Here is a 19,967-nt window from a genome sequence, read left to right as displayed (position 1 = left end):
GTGAGCTTAGAGGAACTGGAGTAAGAACTACTGTTGCAGTGATCAGAAAGATCAAGAAGAATTGCCAGGCTAGAGGCCTGAGGAAGTAACGTGAGTAAGTCACTGATTGCTGAGGAGACAAGGCAAAAAACCTGACAGCCTCCAGGGTAGAACAGAAATGCACACAGGATGTTTTAAGTCTGACCCACATCATCAACATAAGTAAGAGCAAGACCTCCCGGTTATAGCAGCAAGGTAATACTGAGAAAGGAAGGCCATATCTTTAGGCTGTCCAAACATTGTATCTCCCCAAGACCTCCTTCCTACAACCTCTACAAAATGCATTACAACTTTCGTCACTCACCTGTTTTCAAACAGTAGGCAGCTGACAGTGCCTCAAAGGACAAGCATGTTCTATTACACTGAGCTATCCATCAGACAGTTTAAGTGCTCTGCTTTGGCTGACTTAGGGATAGCCAAGTTTCCATATGGGATTCAACAGCTTCAGCTAGCATGGCATGCAGCAGTTGACTTCCCAAATGCAAGCCAGGGGCATATGGCCATTAAACCAACAATCCCCAGCTTGTAATTTCAGATACATTAAGGACTTGGAATATTTTGTACTTTCAAGATAAAAACAAAGACTCAGCTGAGAACAAGTCAGACTTCAATTTAGCAGCATCCCCCAGTAAAACGACCAAGCTGGAGAAACTTGCTTTTTTCACATGTACTAATGAAGGTTAGTCAGTCTTCAAACATGAACCACACAAACATGCTCAGCCTTCAATTAATTTATTTTTAACATCATTATTTAAAAATAGTTTTACTGAATTAATTTTAATGCATGTTGCTAGCACAACTGCCAGGGAAGGAGACCATCATAACTATTAATGCAGTTGAATGAAACACAAGTATTTGCACTGGTTATTTTTCAGTTACTCCAGTAAGAAAATATTGTGTAGCCCAAATTAGAGAGTATTTTTGGGAGGTGTTTTTTTTTATTTTGTCTTTCTTCTAAATAAGCTGGGAAGAATATATAGTGATCTTCAAAAAGTTTTTTTTTCTAAATTCTGACAAGTACCACCATGTGGGGGGAAGAGATGAACAGAAACTAAACATCCAAATGGAAGTTTTGAACAGAAAGAGCAGAAAACAAGCAGGACAAGGGACACATAAGGTCATACCAAAGGCTGCTTGAAAAAGTCAGTAAAGGAAATGCTTACCTCACTAGAATCAAATTTATCATGAAGCACACAAAAGCCAGTAGTCATTGTAGAGACCAGAAGTACAAATGAATTGAAAAATTATTAGATATTTTAAGGAAAAATGTTCACAAGGTATTGAATTTTAAGGGTACAATCTGCAGCTCAGCAAACTCCTATCTGCAGACTACCCTAAGTTTTTTTTTAAAAAGCCATGGAGAAATACCAGTTTCTATTAATCTTATCTTTTTTTTCCCCACGGCATCTGATACAAGACATGGAGAAAGAGATAACCACCAGGCATCACACAAGGCAAGATGAACCTTTGATCTGATATACTATGACTATGTTCACAGCAATCCACATCAGAAATAATTTCGCAAGGTTTATGTACTTCTCTTACATCACAGTAATTAAGAACAGCCAAACAATTATTTAATAGACAACTGCAATAGTTACCTACTTCCCTTTTTCAGATACAGGTAAAAATCAAGGCTAAAAAACAGTATGACTGCACGTAATTATCTTTGGTCAGCTGCAGACCTAGAATAAAACAGCAAAAAATTGTGGTTTGACTCCTGTGTTTAAACCACTAGATGGTGCTTCTAAAATGAAGCAATTCAGTATGCACAACTCTAAAATTGAATAATGTATGCTGATTTAGAAGTTGGCTCCCTCAGGGCTGCTATCAATAGCAATAATTCATGTAGTTCAATAGCTGCAGCCTCTGATCAGACAGTAGCAACAAGAATAATTAAGCAAATAACTGAGATCAAAGAGCTGACCATAAAAATCATGAAGATTTCCAAAAATCCAGTAACTGCCATTTCCCCAACTAAGAAAAACTCCTCGTTCTTCTGTCTTTGAAAGTCATTAAATGTTAATATAAATACTGCATTAAATAACAAGTCTTGTTCATAAACTGCTGTCCCCAGACTGTAAGTACTGGGTGGCACCAGTGAAAAAGAAGCTTTATGCTACAAATAGCGTTCACCTTTCACTCTTCATTCAAGTAGACATTTTTTCCCCAACACTGAACTTGCTCTAGTGCTCTTCCATGAGGAGCAAGCCCTTCCAATTAAGAGTATTTCCAAACAGGAAGAACAGCTCTCCAAGCACTCCAAGGGGAGAAGATGCATAATGTCTGAAGCATGTGAAAGAGGTCTGCTGTGTACCTACTTGATGGTAACTGTTCACTCCCAGCTAAAAGTTGGAGCCATTTCCATAAACCTCTGGGAGTTCTGCAGTTCTTTGTTTAAAACAGACACTGATGGCACAGCTGCACCTTGGTTGACCTTAAAAGGAGAGGGGTTTTAAAAAAAAAACAAACCACCACCACCATACAAAACCTCATGCTTATGCCAGCCTTGTGAGCATCATTTAACTATAAGAAAGCATTCACAAAAAGCATTCTTTACTACCAATGACTACAAAAAGGGAAAAAAAGGAGGGGGAAAAAGAGGAAAAACAAAAGAAAAGAGGAAAAACAAAAGAAAAGAGGAAAAACAAAAGAAAAGAGGAAAAACAAAAGAAAAGAGGAAAAACAAAAGAGGAAAAACAAAAGAGGAAAAACAAAAGAGGAAAAACAAAAGAGGAAAAACAAAAGAGGAAAAACAAAAGAGGAAAAACAAAAGAGGAAAAACAAAAGAGGAAAAACAAAAGAGGAAAAACAAAAGAGGAAAAACAAAAGAGGAAAAACAAAAGAGGAAAAACAAAAGAGGAAAAACAAAAGAGGAAAAACAAAAGAGGAAAAACAAAAGAGGAAAAACAAAAGAGGAAAAACAAAAGAGGAAAAACAAAAGAGGAAAAACAAAAGAGGAAAAACAAAAGAGGAAAAACAAAAGAGGAAAAACAAAAGAGGAAAAACAAAAGAGGAAAAACAAAAGAGGAAAAACAAAAGAGGAAAAACAAAAGAGGAAAAACAAAAGAGGAAAAACAAAAGAGGAAAAACAAAAGAGGAAAAACAAAAGAGGAAAAACAAAAGAGGAAAAACAAAAGAGGAAAAACAAAAGAGGAAAAACAAAAGAGGAAAAACAAAAGAGGAAAAACAAAAGAGGAAAAACAAAAGAGGAAAAACAAAAGAGGAAAAACAAAAGAGGAAAAACAAAAGAGGAAAAACAAAAGAGGAAAAACAAAAGAGGAAAAACAAAAGAGGAAAAACAAAAGAGGAAAAACAAAAGAGGAAAAACAAAAGAGGAAAAACAAAAGAGGAAAAACAAAAGAGGAAAAACAAAAGAGGAAAAACAAAAGAGGAAAAACAAAAGAGGAAAAACAAAAGAGGAAAAACAAAAGAGGAAAAACAAAAGAGGAAAAACAAAAGAGGAAAAACAAAAGAGGAAAAACAAAAGAGGAAAAACAAAAGAGGAAAAACAAAAGAGGAAAAACAAAAGAGGAAAAACAAAAGAGGAAAAACAAAAGAGGAAAAACAAAAGAGGAAAAACAAAAGAGGAAAAACAAAAGAGGAAAAACAAAAGAAAAAAGGAAAAACAAAAGAAAAAAGGAAAAACAAAAGAAAAAAGGAAAAACAAAAGAAAAAAGGAAAAACAAAAGAAAAAAGGAAAAACAAAAGAAAAAAGGAAAAACAAAAGAAAAACATCCACTGAAGACATTCCCATCTGCTATGCAAAAGAGACTAAGGTCATCTTGAAGTTGTCATTAGGGAGGCTTCATCCCTGTCAAACACTACAGGGTTCTTTCAAAATATCAGTCAACTTGAGCTTAATTCAGAGGAGCTAGCCTGGTGAGCTAGTTACCCAGGCTTTTTTTCAAGCTAGTCTCTGGATTCAAACAGCAAGACTAATACCAACTATTTTGAATGCTTTCGATATCAGATCTGCCTGGGAGCAGGTTCTGACCTGACACCTGTGGAATGCTCCAGCATCAGAAGGTACAAGATAAGAAATTCCCTGAAGTAACAGAAAATATTTCTATTATATCTGGCATAGAGACAAATTGTTTGTTTTAGAAGGGATTATCCTTTGTCTCAGAGAGGTGACAGTGCCTGGAAAGCCTGCAGTGACCTGAGGAGGTCAGACAGAGTAACTGCTGCTCCACCAGTGTGCTGCAATTCAACAACGCTAATGCTTCAAATCACCCCTCTGAATTTTCTCCCGGATCAAAAGCAAACACCAGCACCCTTCCAAAAACTTAACGCATTGAATCTGCAGTCCCAAAAAGAAAATGCGTCTTACAGACAAATTAAATAATAACCAATGTGGCACTGAGGCTGGAAACAAGATCTCATCCCTGCTCTGTCTCTAATACAACAGTTAAAACTCTGCCTCCTACCAGCCATACAGATCACATCGTTGCTATTTATTTCATTCTCTGGTTACCTCTACCACTGGCATTTATCGGGGTTATTAAAATCTGGTATATCAGCATACCTGAAGAATAGGGCTGGACAGGAAGAGTACTGACTTCACAGGAATCTCGGAAAGGGGTGCAGTTCTCGTGACATGCTCACGACATTAGTCAAGACTCTCCACTTCCTAGACCCACATTTTCTCTCCCATCCCTGGTATGCTCAGAGATGTAGGAGTTGCCAAGTAAATATCTCTGCCTAGATGCAGGTTCCTGTATCTTACAGTAACTTGATGATTATCCTGATAGTTTTGTAATTCCATCTTGTTAAGCAATATCTGTTCTGTTCCATTTCCTCCTCTCCCCTATTTACCAAGTTTAAGCTGAATTAATTTACATATTTGGGGGCTGGGTCTCTTTTAGGAAGGATTATGAAATGGGAACCCCAGGATTAAGCTAAACCATACATTCAAGTTGCTAAACAGGATGTACTGTGAATTTGCTGCATTCTGATGTCATCCCCCCTTGCCTTCAGAAGTATCTCTGAATGCCAATCAAAGACATAGGCCAAATGCCCAGTACCATCAAAATCTGCAGAAGTCCTGCAGTAGGAGCTGGAATACTTCAGAAGAAGCATTCCTGATCAGTGGTACTAGCAAAATCTAACTGATAAAATGAACCTGGCATCCAAAGTACCTAACAGAGGATTACAACTAAATAACCTAAGTCACTAGCAGTCACACCCCCCACCAGAAAATATTCAAAAAATTAATCTTCAAAATATATTACATTCAAAACCATTTCAAGATAGACTGTGGAAGCCAATAACCTTATGTGAAGGAATCTAAGGATTCCTTGACAAAATACAAAAGCAAGCAGTATAAGGAGGAAAGCTACAGTTGCTAATTGTGAGCTCCTCCACCTTACCTTCTACCCAGAAAGTGTTACCCAAACTTGCGTGTATTTAATTACATTATGCACATCAATTCAATAAGCACGTCAGAAAAAATGCCTGTTTCTGAAGGAACACGTGATCCAACAACTTGCAGGTAGCCCATTCCGAATAAAAGGACAAAAATTATGTAGTGAGCTACCAAAACAACAAAAACTATTCTCAGAGGAAGTATAAACATACAACAAAACGGATATGATGCTGGTTTTAAACAGGCTTGGAAAACTCCTTTACCAGAAGAAAAAGTCTCACAGAAACATAAGCATATGCTGCTTGCCACAGACTTTGTATGCTGAACACAGAGCATATAGCAAAGGAGCAGCATATTAACAACTACGTTTAATCATAAAAAGATGAAATCGCCATTAGAAAGAAAATTAACGAGAAATCTAGTTAGTTTTGAGACAAAATAGTGATGAAAGCTGTTATTTACAATTACGTATTCTGCATTTAAGATTACCAACATTTTTTTTTGTTTATTAATTTTTTTCTTCGTTTTCCCTTGCTATAAAACAAGCAAATAACAAAGTTTAATGAGAGCTACCTGCAATTTCTTACTATATTTTGTTACTTAATCTATAAATTATCTTCCTTTCAGTTACTAGCAGCAACATCAGACGAGCTTGTGCTCTTCAACAGTGCTCACCAGGGTCACGACTACATACAAAATCCAGAAAGCCAGGATAATCTGAACTTTTATTTTGCAGTATCATCTCGACTTTTTTTTTCCCCCCCTAAGCCCCAGCCTACCGGCTGTAATTCAGAAGAACTGTGTACATGGAATATTACCAAAATGAGGCTTAACGCTATTACTGACATTAAAACATAAGGAAAAAAACAACAACCCAAGGGGCGGTAGTGACAGACAGAGACAAAAATTAACTGAAGTACTTGGTAAAGTGAGTAGCTATCCTGACAGCTGTAATGCCTAGACAAAAAGAAAAGGATGCTGCAGATGTTCAAAGCCGGTAATGTCCTTCATACACGATCTGAACCTCACACGCGAGACACGATCGCTCTCCAGGCAGTTGTTTTACTCGTGCCAGAAGATAATTTCATTACAAAGCAAGCTATGATTCTTGGATTCCTTCCAAGAATTCGAAAGTGAAAAGGGCCAGAAAAATATACGTCTACAGAGCTTTTTTTTTTTTTTTTTTTGCACTTAAAAAGTTCTCGGGCGGACGCAGAGAGCGCGGACAGCAGGACAGACACCCGCGCGGTCTGTCCACGGGTTCCGGCGACGCGCGGACCGGGGCGCGCAGGTTCGGCAGCACCGAGGTTCGGCAGAGCCGGGAGCACAGCCCGGCAGCACCGAGGTTCGGCAGCACCGAGGTTCGGCAGCACCGAGGTTCGGCAGCACCGGGAGCCCAGCCCGGCAGCACCGAGGTTCGGCAGAGCCGGGAGCCCAGCCCGGCAGCACCGAGGTTCGGCAGAGCCGGGAGCCCAGCCCGGCAGCGCCGAGGTTCGGCAGAGCCGCCTCCGAGCGGCCGCTCCGCAGCCCCCCCAGGGAGCCCCGCCGGAGCCGGGGAGAGCCCCCCGGGCCGTGCTCTCCTCAGGTCCAAGCAGCACCGCGGCACAGCCTCTGCTTCGTCATCTCTCCCCCGCGCCGGGATCGCCGCCCCGCACACGCCGCCCGCCCGCTCCGCCGCCGCTCCCGCCTCCTGCCGCCACCGAGCGCGTCCGGCGGGACCCGTCCGGAGCCAGGCGGACCTGCCGCCTCCCCGGCCCCGGCTGAGCCACCAGCGCGAACCGACCCCGCGGCAGCGCGTCCGGCTCCGCGTCCCGCACCAACTTCCCCGCGGCGGGGTGAGGGTGACCCCGGCGGCGAGGCCAGCCGAGACGCCGCCGGGCAGCGCCAGCCCCCCACAAGCCTCCCGCGGCGCCTCCTCACCGCTCACCTTGGGTTTGTAGAGCCACTTTCGGAACCTGTTCATCATCCCCGCGGCCGCTGCCACCCCGCCGCCGCCGCCGCCGCCTGACGCTGCCACCCGGGCTGCCGGCTCCGCCGCTCGGGGGACCGGGCTGAGCCCTGCCCCTGGCCGAGAGGCTCCGCTGGCCGCAGGGCTCCTCCTCCCTCTCCTCCTCCTCCTCCTCCCCCGCAGCCCGGGCAGCAGCCGCGGGGCGCGCTCCCTCAGCGCAGGGCCGGGCGGGCGGCAGCGCGAGCGCGGGCTCGGCGCGGCGCTGACAGCCCCCGAACCATCGCGCGGCCGCCAGCAGCGCCCCGCCCCCAGCCGGCACGGCGCATGCGCAGGGCTGGCCTACCCGCCCCCTCCCCGCGGGCTCCAGCGCCTGCCAACCAATCGGATGGCAGCCCCGCCGAGCCTCGCCCCGCCCACTCGGCTGCTCATTTGCGTACGGGAGGAAGGGGGCGGGGAGACTACGTGTCCCAGCATGCCAGGCCCTGCAGCCGCAGGAGCGGTGCCGAGCGCCTTGGCCCGGTGCATGCCGGGATTTGTAGTCTTCTCCGCTGGCCGTGCGGAGCGTGTCCGCTTGGGGAAGACAAGCCGCTGCTGGCGGCAGCCCGGCCCGAGAGCGCGGTGATCGGGCGGTCGGTGTCTTCTGCTGCCCGGGAGCACAACAAGCGAGGAGGGGCGACATCAGTTGCTCGGCAACGGCGGCAAACAATCGCCGCCATCTTTGTCCCCGGTTGGGGTAGTTCTCTGATCCCGGCCGGGCCGCCCTGCAAGGCGGAGGCGGGCGAGCGGCAGGACTCCAGCTCCCAGCAGCCCCCGCGCGGCGGCGGGCGCGAGGGCTGCGCGGGGAGCGGGGTGAGCGCCCGGGCTGCGGGGGCGGGTGCGGGGCCGGGGGTCGCTGCGGCCCCGCGCTCACCTGAGGGGCTGCGGGCCGGCCGTGCGTGACCCTTCCGCCAGCGGCGCCGGGTGAGGCGCTGGCCGTGGGAGAGCGGCCGGGGCAGGGCGGGTGGGTGCGTGGGTGGGTGGGTGCGTGGGCTTCGCTCCCCGAGCTTCCCTGAGCCGCTGCGGTTCCGGGCGAGCCGCCAGGCGGGCGGGCCTCTGACTTCGCTGCCTCGTAAACATCACGCAACTTGTTGGCAGGCGGGTTTGTGCGATTCATCTGTAGTTGTCAAGTTCCACAAGAGATCAGAAAAGCAACACCGACCAACCCACCGAACACAGCACTGGGCCAAGCGTAAGTAAGTCAGGTAAGCAAAGCATTGAAATATATGCCAATTAAAAGTGGACATCAGGTTCAGCGTGCAGCTGCTCAGGGTGAGTGTTTTCCACCGGATGCTTGGCTGCCCTAAGAGAGGAATCTGCTGAAAGAAGGACCTGTGCCTGGAACTGCTCTCTGCTACCCCCAGGTAACAGTCACCGATGCAGAAAAGTTGAGAGCAAACTAAAATGGGAGGATGTAACCCCTGGGGCAGTTGTGCCCTGTATTCAGTGGCTCTTCTGGCACAGAGCTGAGGGAAACACCTGTTCCTTTTTGAGCAGTAGCTACTTGATCTGGCTGAATTTTTCAGGGAGGCTTTGTTCAGCCTTCTTTTTAAGAAGGACAGCTTTCGTCAGAGGAAATGCAGTCACAGTCTTTCTAGGCTGGGAACATAGGAGCAAACATAAAACCTGAAGGAATCTTTCAAGTCAATGAAGCCAGCCTCTACAGCTGGGGCCAGTCTTACACTGTGGAGTTGCTGTCAAAATATCTCCAAGCTCCATTGTCAAGTAAGGCTAAGACAGGCTCCTTCTTACCTCTGTTAACTGCAATTCTATACCTAATAATGGAATAAGATCTCTAGCATTCTGTACGTGTTATACATTTATATAATTTGTATACATAACAATTAGAATATTCTCCTAAATGGCTGTGTAGAAATATGGTGCATGGCATAAGACAAAGCATTTTATTCCTGATGTGTATGTTTTAAAGCATTGATGATAACAATAGCAGCTTGTTTAAATACAACTACAGGTGAATTTCTTTCTGTTAAGAACCCCCGTGTGTCCAGAGTTCTCAAGGCAATACTGTATGTCTTAGTTTTCATATTCCAGTGCTTGGGTTTAATTATTGTTATTTGGAGGGGATGGGTGAATATCAGCATGTACAGAGCATGGGAGCTCAAACTTATTTCTAATCATAGGATCATCAAGGTTGGAAAAGACCTTCTGTGAAGAAATTTTTCCTAATATCCAATCTGAATCCAATCCAGTCCAATCCCCTTGTGGCAGAGACATAGCATCTCTTTTTTTATTTGCCTTGTCATGATCCAGCCCAGTTTTGCTGGATTTCTTTTGTTTTAATTGGACATTTAGTTGTACTGGGTAACTAAATGCCTATATTGAACATAATCACAGACTAATTTTTTTTCAGCAGTTTGAGATCAGTAATAAAAAGTGTTGTCTAGGCAATTATTATTGCATATGATAGTGCTGAAAGGCAGAGTACAAAAGCACTGTATTTAGAAATGTTACAATATCCTTTTAAAACAAGAAATTAATTATCTTTACCACAGTGGGAATGAATCATCTTGATCAAGCATTAATTTCTAACATCAAAATATGATATATAAAATAGAAGAGTGATTTTCAAAAATATATTCTGATTTTCACCATGGAAAATCACTTCTGTGCTCATTTTTTCCCATTGCTAAACCACATTAATAACCTTCAGCCCTGACTATTACTGGCTTTTCATACACAGCAACATGTGCATGTGTATAGAAAAATTAATAACAGTTCTTGTCATGGGAACATTAAAATCTAGGTATCCAGTTCTGCAAGCTCTCATGCATATGAGTAAGACATACTGGAGATAAATATAATTCAGTCATTTCACAAACAAAGCATGAAGCATAAGAAGTACCCTACTGCTGTGCCTTCAGAAACCTTGATGGTGGCCCGGACTACTGATGTGTTGTTATTGCTGCTCACTTTGCCAACAAACAGTCTCATTGCTTCCTTATATTCCCCATCTCTGTTCCTATTCTTCTGTTGTTTCCAAAAATCAGCTGTTATTAACAATATATGATAAGATGCAAGACTAAAATTTTGCTTTCAGTTGCATGTCACCAGGAAGAATAATGTGTTAAATAGGACCTGCATAGCACACATGCAAAAATTCATGTTTTTCTCTTGGTTTATCTTTGATTTCATCAAATAACCTGATACAGAAACCATTTGAGATACCATCCTAAGACTCTTTTGAGACTGTGGTGTGTTGACCCAGGCTGGATGCCAGGTGCCCAAAGCTGCTCTGTCACTCCTCTCCTCAGCTGGACAGGGCAGGGAAAACAGACGGAAAACTTGTGGGTCAAGATAAGGACAGGGAGAGATCACTGATCAGTTACCATCATGGGCAAAACAGATTTGGCTTGGGAAATAAATTTATTAGTTACCCAGCAAAATCAGAGTAGGATAATAGAAAAATAAAAATTAAAGCTTAAAACACCTTCCCCCCTTCTTCCCAGGTTTAACTTCGTTCCCGATTTCTCTACCTCCTTTCCGGCAGGGGGTTGAGGTCAGGTCATCACACACTGTCTCAGCTGCTCCTTCCTCATCAGGGGGAGGACTTCTCACACTCTTCCCCTGCTCCAGCCTGGGTCCAATGTCAGCCCTTCCCATGGGCTATGTTCTTTATAATTGCTCCAGCCTGTGCTCCTTCCAAAGGGCAGAGTCCTTCAGGAGCAGATTGCTCCAGCCTGGCTTCTCCACAGGGTCACAAGTCCTGTCAGCAAACCTGCTCCAGTGTGAGCTCCTCTCTCCACGGGACCAGAAGTCCTGCCAGCACGGGCTTCCCATGGAGTCACAGCCTCCTTTGGGCATCTACCTTTTGCAGTGTGGGATCCTTCACAGGCTGTAGGTGGATATCTGCTCCACCATTAACCATCACGGCTGCAAGGGGAACAGCCTGGCTCACCACGGTCTTCACCACAGGCTGCAGGGAAATATGCTCTGGTGCCTGGAGCATCTCCCCTCCCCTTCCTTCTTCACTGATCCTGGTGTCTGCAGAGTTGCTTCTCTCATGATTTGTCACTCCTCTCTCGGGCTGCAATTGCTCTTGGTGTTGTGCAGGTGTTTTGTTTTTTTCCCCTTCTTAAATATGTTATCCCAGAGGTGCCACCACTATTACTGATGGGCTTGACCTTGGCCAACAGCTGGTTTGTCTTGGAGCCAGCTGGCATTGCCTCTGTTGGACATAGGGAGAAACTTCTAGCCCCCCACCACCAAAACTTTGCCATGCAATCTCAATGTAGAGACATTTGCAGAATAAGAAATATGTAATTTTGCCTTCTATTTTATTTATGTTTGTACTGTATTCTCATTTCTCCTGTCAGCTGTTCTGAATCACTGTAATTTTGAAAGCTTGACCTAAATGTTCTCTTCTACATTACTGCAGTATATCTTCTGTGAGCCTATCAACATACATTATGCTACAACTGAAGAAGGCATGAAAAATTAATGATTTACTGTATTTATAGGATTCTCCATGGTGAAGATGGTCAGCCATGGAAAACATATTGCAATAATAGTCGAACAGCTTAAAAAATTTAACCCTGAAAATCAGAGCGTGGAGGATTTCTTGGATGAATCAGAGAAGATGTTGCAGGTATATTAAGTTTCTTACAAAGCTTAGTGTGTTTTACCATGTGATTTTAAATATTATCTGTTTTCTAACATGATATTGTAACTTTCAGAGATTTTTCTCACAGTGATAACGTTCATTCAGGACTAAAGTTCAAATTTCTTATGGTTGTCACCAGAAAACAAGGAAGTAAAAATCAGGGGTGTTGAGTAACTGCTTGGGTATAAACAAAAGATGGGGAAAGCAATGGCTTCCTAAAATGGATATGACAATGATAGGGAAAGCTTCTCTTCCACTCCTGACTAAGCTGTTTTCTGGTTTCCTATTTCCTTTCCTCCCTCCAAATGGAAGTTTCTGTCAGCAGCACCCATATCATATATACAAATGCAGTTCAGAAGCTGACTTCAGGATCAGTTATTCTTGCTTTGAGGACATAAGTAATCATTGGAGCAGTGGGATAGAAAGCAAGTAACAGTAAAATAACTACCTAATTTTAATCTAATACTGCAAGTAACCAGACCAAGATTTGCCAATATGTAGTGATTCTGGCAGAAGCAGTTCCCATCCTTTCCTGACCAGTCTGTCACTGCTTCCCATCTCTTTGTCGTCAGTGCCACCCTGACTTGTGCTGATGCAGCTACTGGATTGAACCAACTTTAGAAAATCAGTAAGGGAAGACAGTAACATTGCTTAGACTGCTATTGTCTGTGCGTGGCATGTGCTATCATTGTCAGAGCCTGATTCTACACTGCCACGTAGCTCCACTGCTCATTTTCACTTCTGACAATAAGGCCTAAACAACTGCTATTCCAATTAGAATGTCTTCTACATTGATTTTGCAGAAACACAAATGACTACAGGAATACAAGACTGTGGAGGTGTGATAGTGGATCCATACACATTTCTTGGATGTTTGCTTTCTTAAACAGTTTCCACTCAGGCCACATAGTTCCTGTCACTTCCCTCCTGCCTTGTAGCATGGGCATAACTCTTTGTGCATTCATATACTGAATTAAATCAGGGAGCTGATCCAGTTTCAAAATAATACTTTTTCACTGGGCAGAGAACAGGTAAATTCAGCAACCACTGCTGCCAGAATAAATACTTGTAAAAATTAATATTCAGATCATTGGTCGTCTCAGCCCAGGAAAGGTGATGCAAAGACAAAAGGAGCAGTAACTCCATTAGAGAAACATTAATCTTAAGTTGCATGATAAACCCTTTCAAAGGGGAAAGAACAGGGAGAATAGCTGGCACCAAAGGTAAGGCAGAAGTCTTTATCTGGGATAGTTTCAGCCCACTTAATAAATAATATTTTGCTATGACTTTATCCAAGAAAGTAAAAAGGAAGATCTGTGTTTATATAAAATTCAGCTTTCATTACCAAATGGGTGACTGTAATTCATCATGGAAAATTCAGTTTGCTTTTGTGTTTCATAATAGACATTTGACCCTAAAAATATTGTAGTATTTTTATACATGTGATTTCCAGGCTTGGCCACTTACCCATTGGCCAATATTAACTGACCCATGCAGAAACTTCCAGTTTGTATCCTGATTAATGCCATTACTTTAAATCACAGTCTTGATTCAAGCCTGTACATTTCATGCTAGTAGCATGACAAATAGCAAACCTACTGTTGTGTGCTACTGACCAGACAAAAATCAGAAGGATCAGATTCCAGGCGCACAAATCTAAATAATTGCAAGATATAGCTCTCTTTATTTACTTACTTAGTTATGCAGTATATCAGACTTGGCTTTTCTACAAGTTACTATCTGTTTTTCTATTAGAACTGTCTAATTTGTTAAATAGTTTTCCATCCCCTGAAAGTACTATCAGATTCCAGTCATTAGGAACACTGTATGTTTCATTCACATTATACATCTTTATTGTATTTGCATGTTTTATAGTTTTTATGTCCATATAATAAATGATGCCTGAGGTGTCTTGTTTAGTTCTTCAATAACCTGTTGATGACCTGCATAAAATCCTTGTTAGCTTGTCCAGCTGTTTGGGGTTGTTTCTGATGAAACCAAGAATTTTAAGCTAGATTATTTCTCTCAAAACAAAAAGATAGCATGTACAGGCCATTCCAGAATAGGTTCAGGGGAGTTCAGCACCCCAGTAGCATCTCTGCCAGGCTGCAGGAGCTGCTACAGATGCCAGTATTGCCTAGTGCCAGATCCTGGAGATGAATACCTCTGACAGCCACGCATTCTCACCTGAACTGCAAGGAGCAGATAGCAAGCCACATTTTGCAGAGCAGAATCTCTGTCAGAATGAAGAAGGTTTCAAGGACCAATATAAATGTTTGTAGGAAATGAAGGAAAGTAACTAAAATTACTTGCTTGGAAATCCAACAGATGAAATTAGGAGATGGGCATCCTTGGCTGATCAGAAGTGGGGGATGACATCAATAAAGAATAAAAGATAACAAGCAGAGTGGAACTGAGCTGTGAAGCATCTTGATAGCCAAGATGGGCAGCTTTTGTTTGATGTGCTGGAATCAACTGTGAGATGCTAGATGGAGTAATTTGAAACTTACTGTTCAAAAAGAGTGAAGAAGATGTGCACATAGACTGGTTATGATATTCTGGGGAGCAATCTACGTGAAAAATGACCTCTGAAGTTACAGACTTGACTGACAAGCAGGGTACCAATAATTGGGGATAGGAGTAGCATGAGAGAGCTGAAGTTTTGCTTTAGCATTGTTGAAATTAAGCTGACAGCAAGGCAATGTCACAGAGACAGGCCAGCATCTTAGACTGTAGTTTAGGATTCTTATTTGTGTACATGATAAATGTGAACGTTATGAAAGGAAGTTGGATTCAGTCCTAAGGGATTAAGTCTGGAAGGCACAATCTGTCTTGATCAAAATACCCCTGTCAACTGTCTACCAGGGGCATAAGACTATTTGTGTGGGAATCCTTGCAAATTAAAGCACTAAGAATGTCTGGTGAAGAAGGCACAGGAAAAGAAGTGAAAGCAGGCAAGCAAATGTATGTTAAAATTAAGGACTTTGCAATATGAGTGTATAAGAAAAAGAGGCATAGAATCCAAAGCATCAAAGCTATAGGGTGAAAATATACCAGCCACTGTGAATAACTTGCTTTGCAAATGATAGTGAAAAGTAACTAGTAGATTTCCATATTAGATCTTTTACTAAATATAGGACCAATCTTTGTTGGTTGTTGGGCTCAAAATCCAACACAACCTTTCCATTGGTTTCACTGTGCTGCTGCAAAGGTGACATAGGCCAGAGACTTGTGGAATAACCCTTGAGAAGATTTTGTGCAAAGGTAGATAAACAATGTAAACAAACCTCAAAATACATGGTTGTGTGCAAAAATATATTTTACTCTTTCATAAAGACTGTGTAGAAATTTTTTACATTTTGGCAGTTCGCAATTGTTGGGAAATGTCTGTACTGTAGAGGTTTGGCATACTCTGCTAACTAAACACAGGGCAGATGTAAGAGAAAAATAAACTTGTTTCTGTTCTAAGCTCCATCGTCTTTCTATCCCTGTAGTTTCTCTTACTCACTCTCAAACTTACTTGCCCAGGTTTCTTCATTTAACTTGTCCCAGTTCCATCCATCAAGTTGTTGATTCGATGTTATTGTCACTGTTCAGCTAGTCCTGCTCCCCTCTTTGGTTTTGTTCTGCTCACTTCAAGGTTCTTACACATTCAGTTCAAATCTCTGCTGTACTTAAATTGATCAGAAATATCTCTGTCTCTTTGTACTGAAGCCCACAAGTGGGAGGTGTCACAAAGAAGACAGGCAAGGCAAACCCTCTTCTATCAGTTTGAGTTCCCAGACTGACCCAGCTTAACTTGTATAGTACAAAAGCTCTGCTTGCCCTGGGTTGGGCATAGTAAGGGTGCACAGAATCTTCAGGGAACCTTAGTGCTACAGGATGAATTCACACAAAACACGGGCAAATTAGGTTTTTTTCAGTTGGCAAAATGTGCTGGGACTTTGATAAGAAAACCAAAAGGACAAATTTGTACAGCACCCCTTGGCCCCTGTGTGTCACTTGTAAAATACATCTCTACCAGTTTTCCTGCATTTGAGTTATAACTTATTATTTCCAAATAGCTATTTAAAAACCTGAATATTTGACACCTTTCAGTCAAATATCAGTTCCTTGTACAGGACCATGCTAGTCACTCTCATATTCTTCCTCTTGAATAGCACGGGAAGGTATCCATTAACTTCAACAGGAGCAGAAGCAATCCCTTGATTATAATTTGTTTTATTTCTTAATGCATCTTTATCATTTTGTTTCAATGCCAATGTTCTCATCTGAACATATTCTCTCATTTTAGGAAATCTTCTCTCAAGCTTTCAGATAGAAATTTGTTTGGAAAACGTTTGGGTGTACAATCTGCTTCCAAGTATACTCCAGAGTGACTGCCCAAAGCCAGAGCCATTACTCTATTCATATATTAGTGTGAGATAAGTAGTTGTCCATCTTTATTTATATAGAAATGGTGGCATTAGCAAGAGTTATGTTTTTCGAGCTGCATGAGGGGCTTACTTTACCCAGTCCATTTACAGTAATGGCAGCCTCACATCTAGCCCCTGCACACAGCTTTGGAAAAGCACCCATCTTTTCCTGCATTTTTGCAAATGAGGTGGATCAGGCAGATAACATATGCAATAACCATTGGGATACATTCTTCTTTTTCACTTACTGCACTTTACAACCACTCAGTATTTCAGGAGACAGAGAATCAGAAAATTAGTACTAAAGGAATAGAAAAGGAATTTTAAAGAACAGAGGTAAACCATTACTTTGACAGTAGTTCAGGTCTGCCTGAACCACTGTATGTATAAAGATGAAATCTTCTTTTGCTGTGATGGAAACATATAAATAAATTCCTGAGTTTCAGGTAGTAAATAGTGTTTAAAACCAGAATATCGAGAGAGAACATAATTTCTACAGGGACATTCAGGAAGACATGTTCCACATTCAGTTCCTGTCTTCAAACTCCTAGTTCACACTTCACTATAAGTGGAGTTAAGGAAACTCACTGATTGTCAGCCTCCTGTTTTTAGAGAAAAAACAAAGGAAATATAGTAAAGATTTTTAATTCTTGAGTAGTGGGCAATAACTAGCATTGTTTCCTCTCATTAGAATGTTATAATCCAAATTAGCCTACACCTTATTCTGTGTTAAACTCCATACCTTTTATTTCTGCAACATGTCAATTTTACATAATAAAAATAATTTATATGTGTTGTTCTCAGTGAATGATCAAACTAGATTTTTTTCCCAGGAAGAAATCTACACTTTGACTGGTAATTCAGTTATTTACAATCTTCATGTTTATTGTAAGTTATGATATTTATAACATAATACTGAACTTGTTTTTCGCTGCAAACATTTTCAATAAGAACATAGGTGCATTAGCAACATGATGGGTGATTCCACATAGCAACAAACAAGCCTTCACCTTCAATAATGAAGAATCCTGTTATGCCCCTCAAATGTCCTTATATAAACAAGTAGTGAGTGCAAATAAATGTTTTTGCTTCAATGTTGTGACCTGGTTGCTATTAAAAGAGAATTCAATTTCTATTATCCTAAATAACATATTATCTTAATTCTTTAAGTCTATATCGGTTCTTTAAATTCTTATTATTCACAGATTTACAACTCTGTTTCTATTCTTCTTCTTTTGAATGCCCAGATTACTTCTTGTTGATCTTCCTAAATGCTTTTTAATATGCCTTTCCTCAGGCCAATGGCCTCCAGATAATATCTTAATTCTTGTGTACTGAACTCCCTTATTTTTATTACATATTCTTAAATTAAATATTCTTCAATTAAATCTATCAAAATTTATCCGTATCCAGAGTGATCCTTCCTCCTGTTTATATTGTATATAAGGGTCTTATTTCATCAGGCCATTTGTATAAACGGACTACTTCTGTTAATGTTGAAAAAGGATTAAGTTCTGTACCTAGCTGAAGCATCCCAGGCATTTTTTTCTTCCATTTGACTCTGAGAATCAAGCTTTGCTATGATAACAACAGACAGATTTTAACACAGAAGTTACCATGCAATGTTTGTGCCTTTCTCTATGCAAACAGCTCATTTTATTTTCAGTGGAATTGTTTGCTTCAATTAAAGTTGCAGGATCAGACCCATTCACCTTTATAAATCCTATCTACTGGAAATCTTACTTCTGTAAAATCAGAACTGCCACCCCAAATTCACTGTTTTACTCCTTTATTCTTCTCATGTTGATAGCAAGATGAACCTGTTTATAAGCTTTCCATTTCACAAGAACATGCTGTAAATTGGCATAACTCTTCAGTGTTCTCATTTGTGTTGGTTCAGCTCTGTGTCTCATACATGCCCACTCAACTGAGAGAAAAACCCCCAAATGTCAAAAGTCATAGATGTAGTTTTAAATATTGAAATAAGGTGATGCAAGATTATTTTGATACGTGTGGTGAAAAATATCTTACTAAAATGTCCAAGTTTAATTTGTGTTATTAGTTACTGACCTTAATGCAGATTAGAATCTTTCTAAGGAAAGGATAGAATTTATTTTTTTTCTGCAATGTCCTGCTCATGTGATTTAATATTAAGTACAAGGGAAAAAATGTTAACTGTACATCTCCATGATAGTCAGGATTATCAAATGAAGACAAAAATACTAGCTTCTGGTAGCAACAGAGACTGTAATTAGTAGAATCAGGACATTCTCCTGCTCATACTCTAAGATCCCAGGGTTTTTTACCCCATTGAAATGACTGGAAGCATTTTTGCTGACTTCATAGGGAAAGAGGGCTGGGTTCTGGTGACTGATTAAAAACGCAGTGAAGTAAATAGAAATACTTCCATTTCCACAGCATTTTGATTAGACCCTTGGAGAGGACTAGCACTGATATCTGAAGAACTATCAATTAATCAGAGTGCATCTGCAAAATGTCCATACTCTGCCTAGAAGCAGACAAGTTCAGTGCATACACTATTACACAGTTCTCTCAGGAGGTGAAAGCTGTTTTATCTTTTCATCAAATATTATCTTCTTTTTACAATATTTGTAGAACATCTCTTACCCTGAGAAGTCTCAAATAGGACATGTCTGGTGTTCCTTGACTTCATTTTCTCCAGAAACAAGAGCTTTCCTTTTTCTTGTTACCCATCCTTTTCTGATCTCTCTGATACCACTGTGGCCATCCTTATTACCATACACCCACTGTGGCAAAGCTTGTTTTTTGCAGATACTTCCCCATATAATTAATGCTATTTCTTGTATTAACACACAGTGAAAGTTCTTTGCATACAAAGTCCTATGCTTAAACTTTCTTTTTCTTTTTTTTTTTTTAACCTCACTTCTCTCCTTGAAGAAACTTGACTGGTTCCCAGGTACATATAAGTGTCAGGGAGCAAGGAAAATGGTGTTCAACAAGAATCAGTGTAGAGTCCTGCACTGGGGGAGAAAAAACACCACGCACCGATATAGATTAGGGGTTGACCTGCTGGAAAGCAGCCCCATGGAGAAGGACCTTGGTGGACAGCAAGTTATCCATGGGACAGAAATGTGCCCTTGTGGCCAAGAGAGCCAGTAGTATCTTGGGATATATTAAGAAGAGTGTGTACAGCAGGTCAAGGAAGGTTCTCCTACCCCTCTGCTCTGCCCTCAGAAGACCACATCTGGAGTATTGTGCCCAGTTCTGGGTTCCCAGTTCAAGAGGGACAGGGATATACTGGAGAGAGTCAAACTGAGAGCTACCAGGATGATTAAGGGACTGGAACATCTGTCGTGCAAGGAAAGGCTGGGGCTGTTTAGTCTTGAGAAGACTAAGAGGGGACCTTATTAATGTCTATAAATATCTGAACGGTGGATATCAGGAATGGGCCAGTCTCTTTTCAGTGGTGCCCTGTGATAGGACGAGGGGAAACAGCACCAAGTTGCAACACGGGAAGTTCCACCTCAACATGAGGCAAGACATCTTTACTGTGAGGGT

General features: G+C 41.8%; 2 protein-coding genes across 9 annotated transcripts in view; one reads left to right on the top strand and one right to left on the bottom strand.

The window, feature by feature from the left end:
- ZFYVE28 (zinc finger FYVE-type containing 28) overlaps positions 1-7,620 on the bottom strand; it is a 151,508-nt gene extending 143,888 nt beyond the window's left edge. For 3 of the 4 annotated variants that reach the window (XM_051619106.1, XM_051619107.1, XM_051619109.1), the window contains exon 1: positions 7,335-7,620. In XM_051619106.1, coding sequence (XP_051475066.1) covers positions 7,335-7,373 — 39 coding nt within the window. In that variant the 5' untranslated portion in view covers positions 7,374-7,620. The remainder of the gene's footprint in view (positions 1-7,334) is intronic. The other variant, XM_051619108.1, reaches the window with a different exon arrangement.
- Positions 7,621-8,162: 542 nt separating this feature from the next.
- CFAP99 (cilia and flagella associated protein 99) overlaps positions 8,163-19,967 on the top strand; it is a 58,109-nt gene continuing 46,304 nt past the window's right edge. For 3 of the 5 annotated variants that reach the window (XM_051618715.1, XM_051618714.1, XM_051618712.1), the window contains exons 1-2: positions 8,401-8,596; positions 11,870-11,997. In XM_051618715.1, the coding sequence (XP_051474675.1) occupies positions 11,878-11,997 (120 nt within the window). In that variant the 5' untranslated portion in view covers positions 8,401-8,596; positions 11,870-11,877. Of the gene's footprint in view, positions 8,205-8,400; positions 8,597-11,869; positions 11,998-19,967 lie in introns of those variants that run through there. The other 2 variants (XM_051618713.1, XM_051618716.1) reach the window with 2 other exon arrangements.

This window comes from Apus apus, chromosome 4 (assembly GCF_020740795.1).
Source record: "Apus apus isolate bApuApu2 chromosome 4, bApuApu2.pri.cur, whole genome shotgun sequence".
Classification (NCBI taxonomy): Eukaryota; Metazoa; Chordata; class Aves; order Apodiformes; family Apodidae; genus Apus; species Apus apus.
This window is presented reverse-complemented; position numbering and strand designations above follow the sequence as displayed.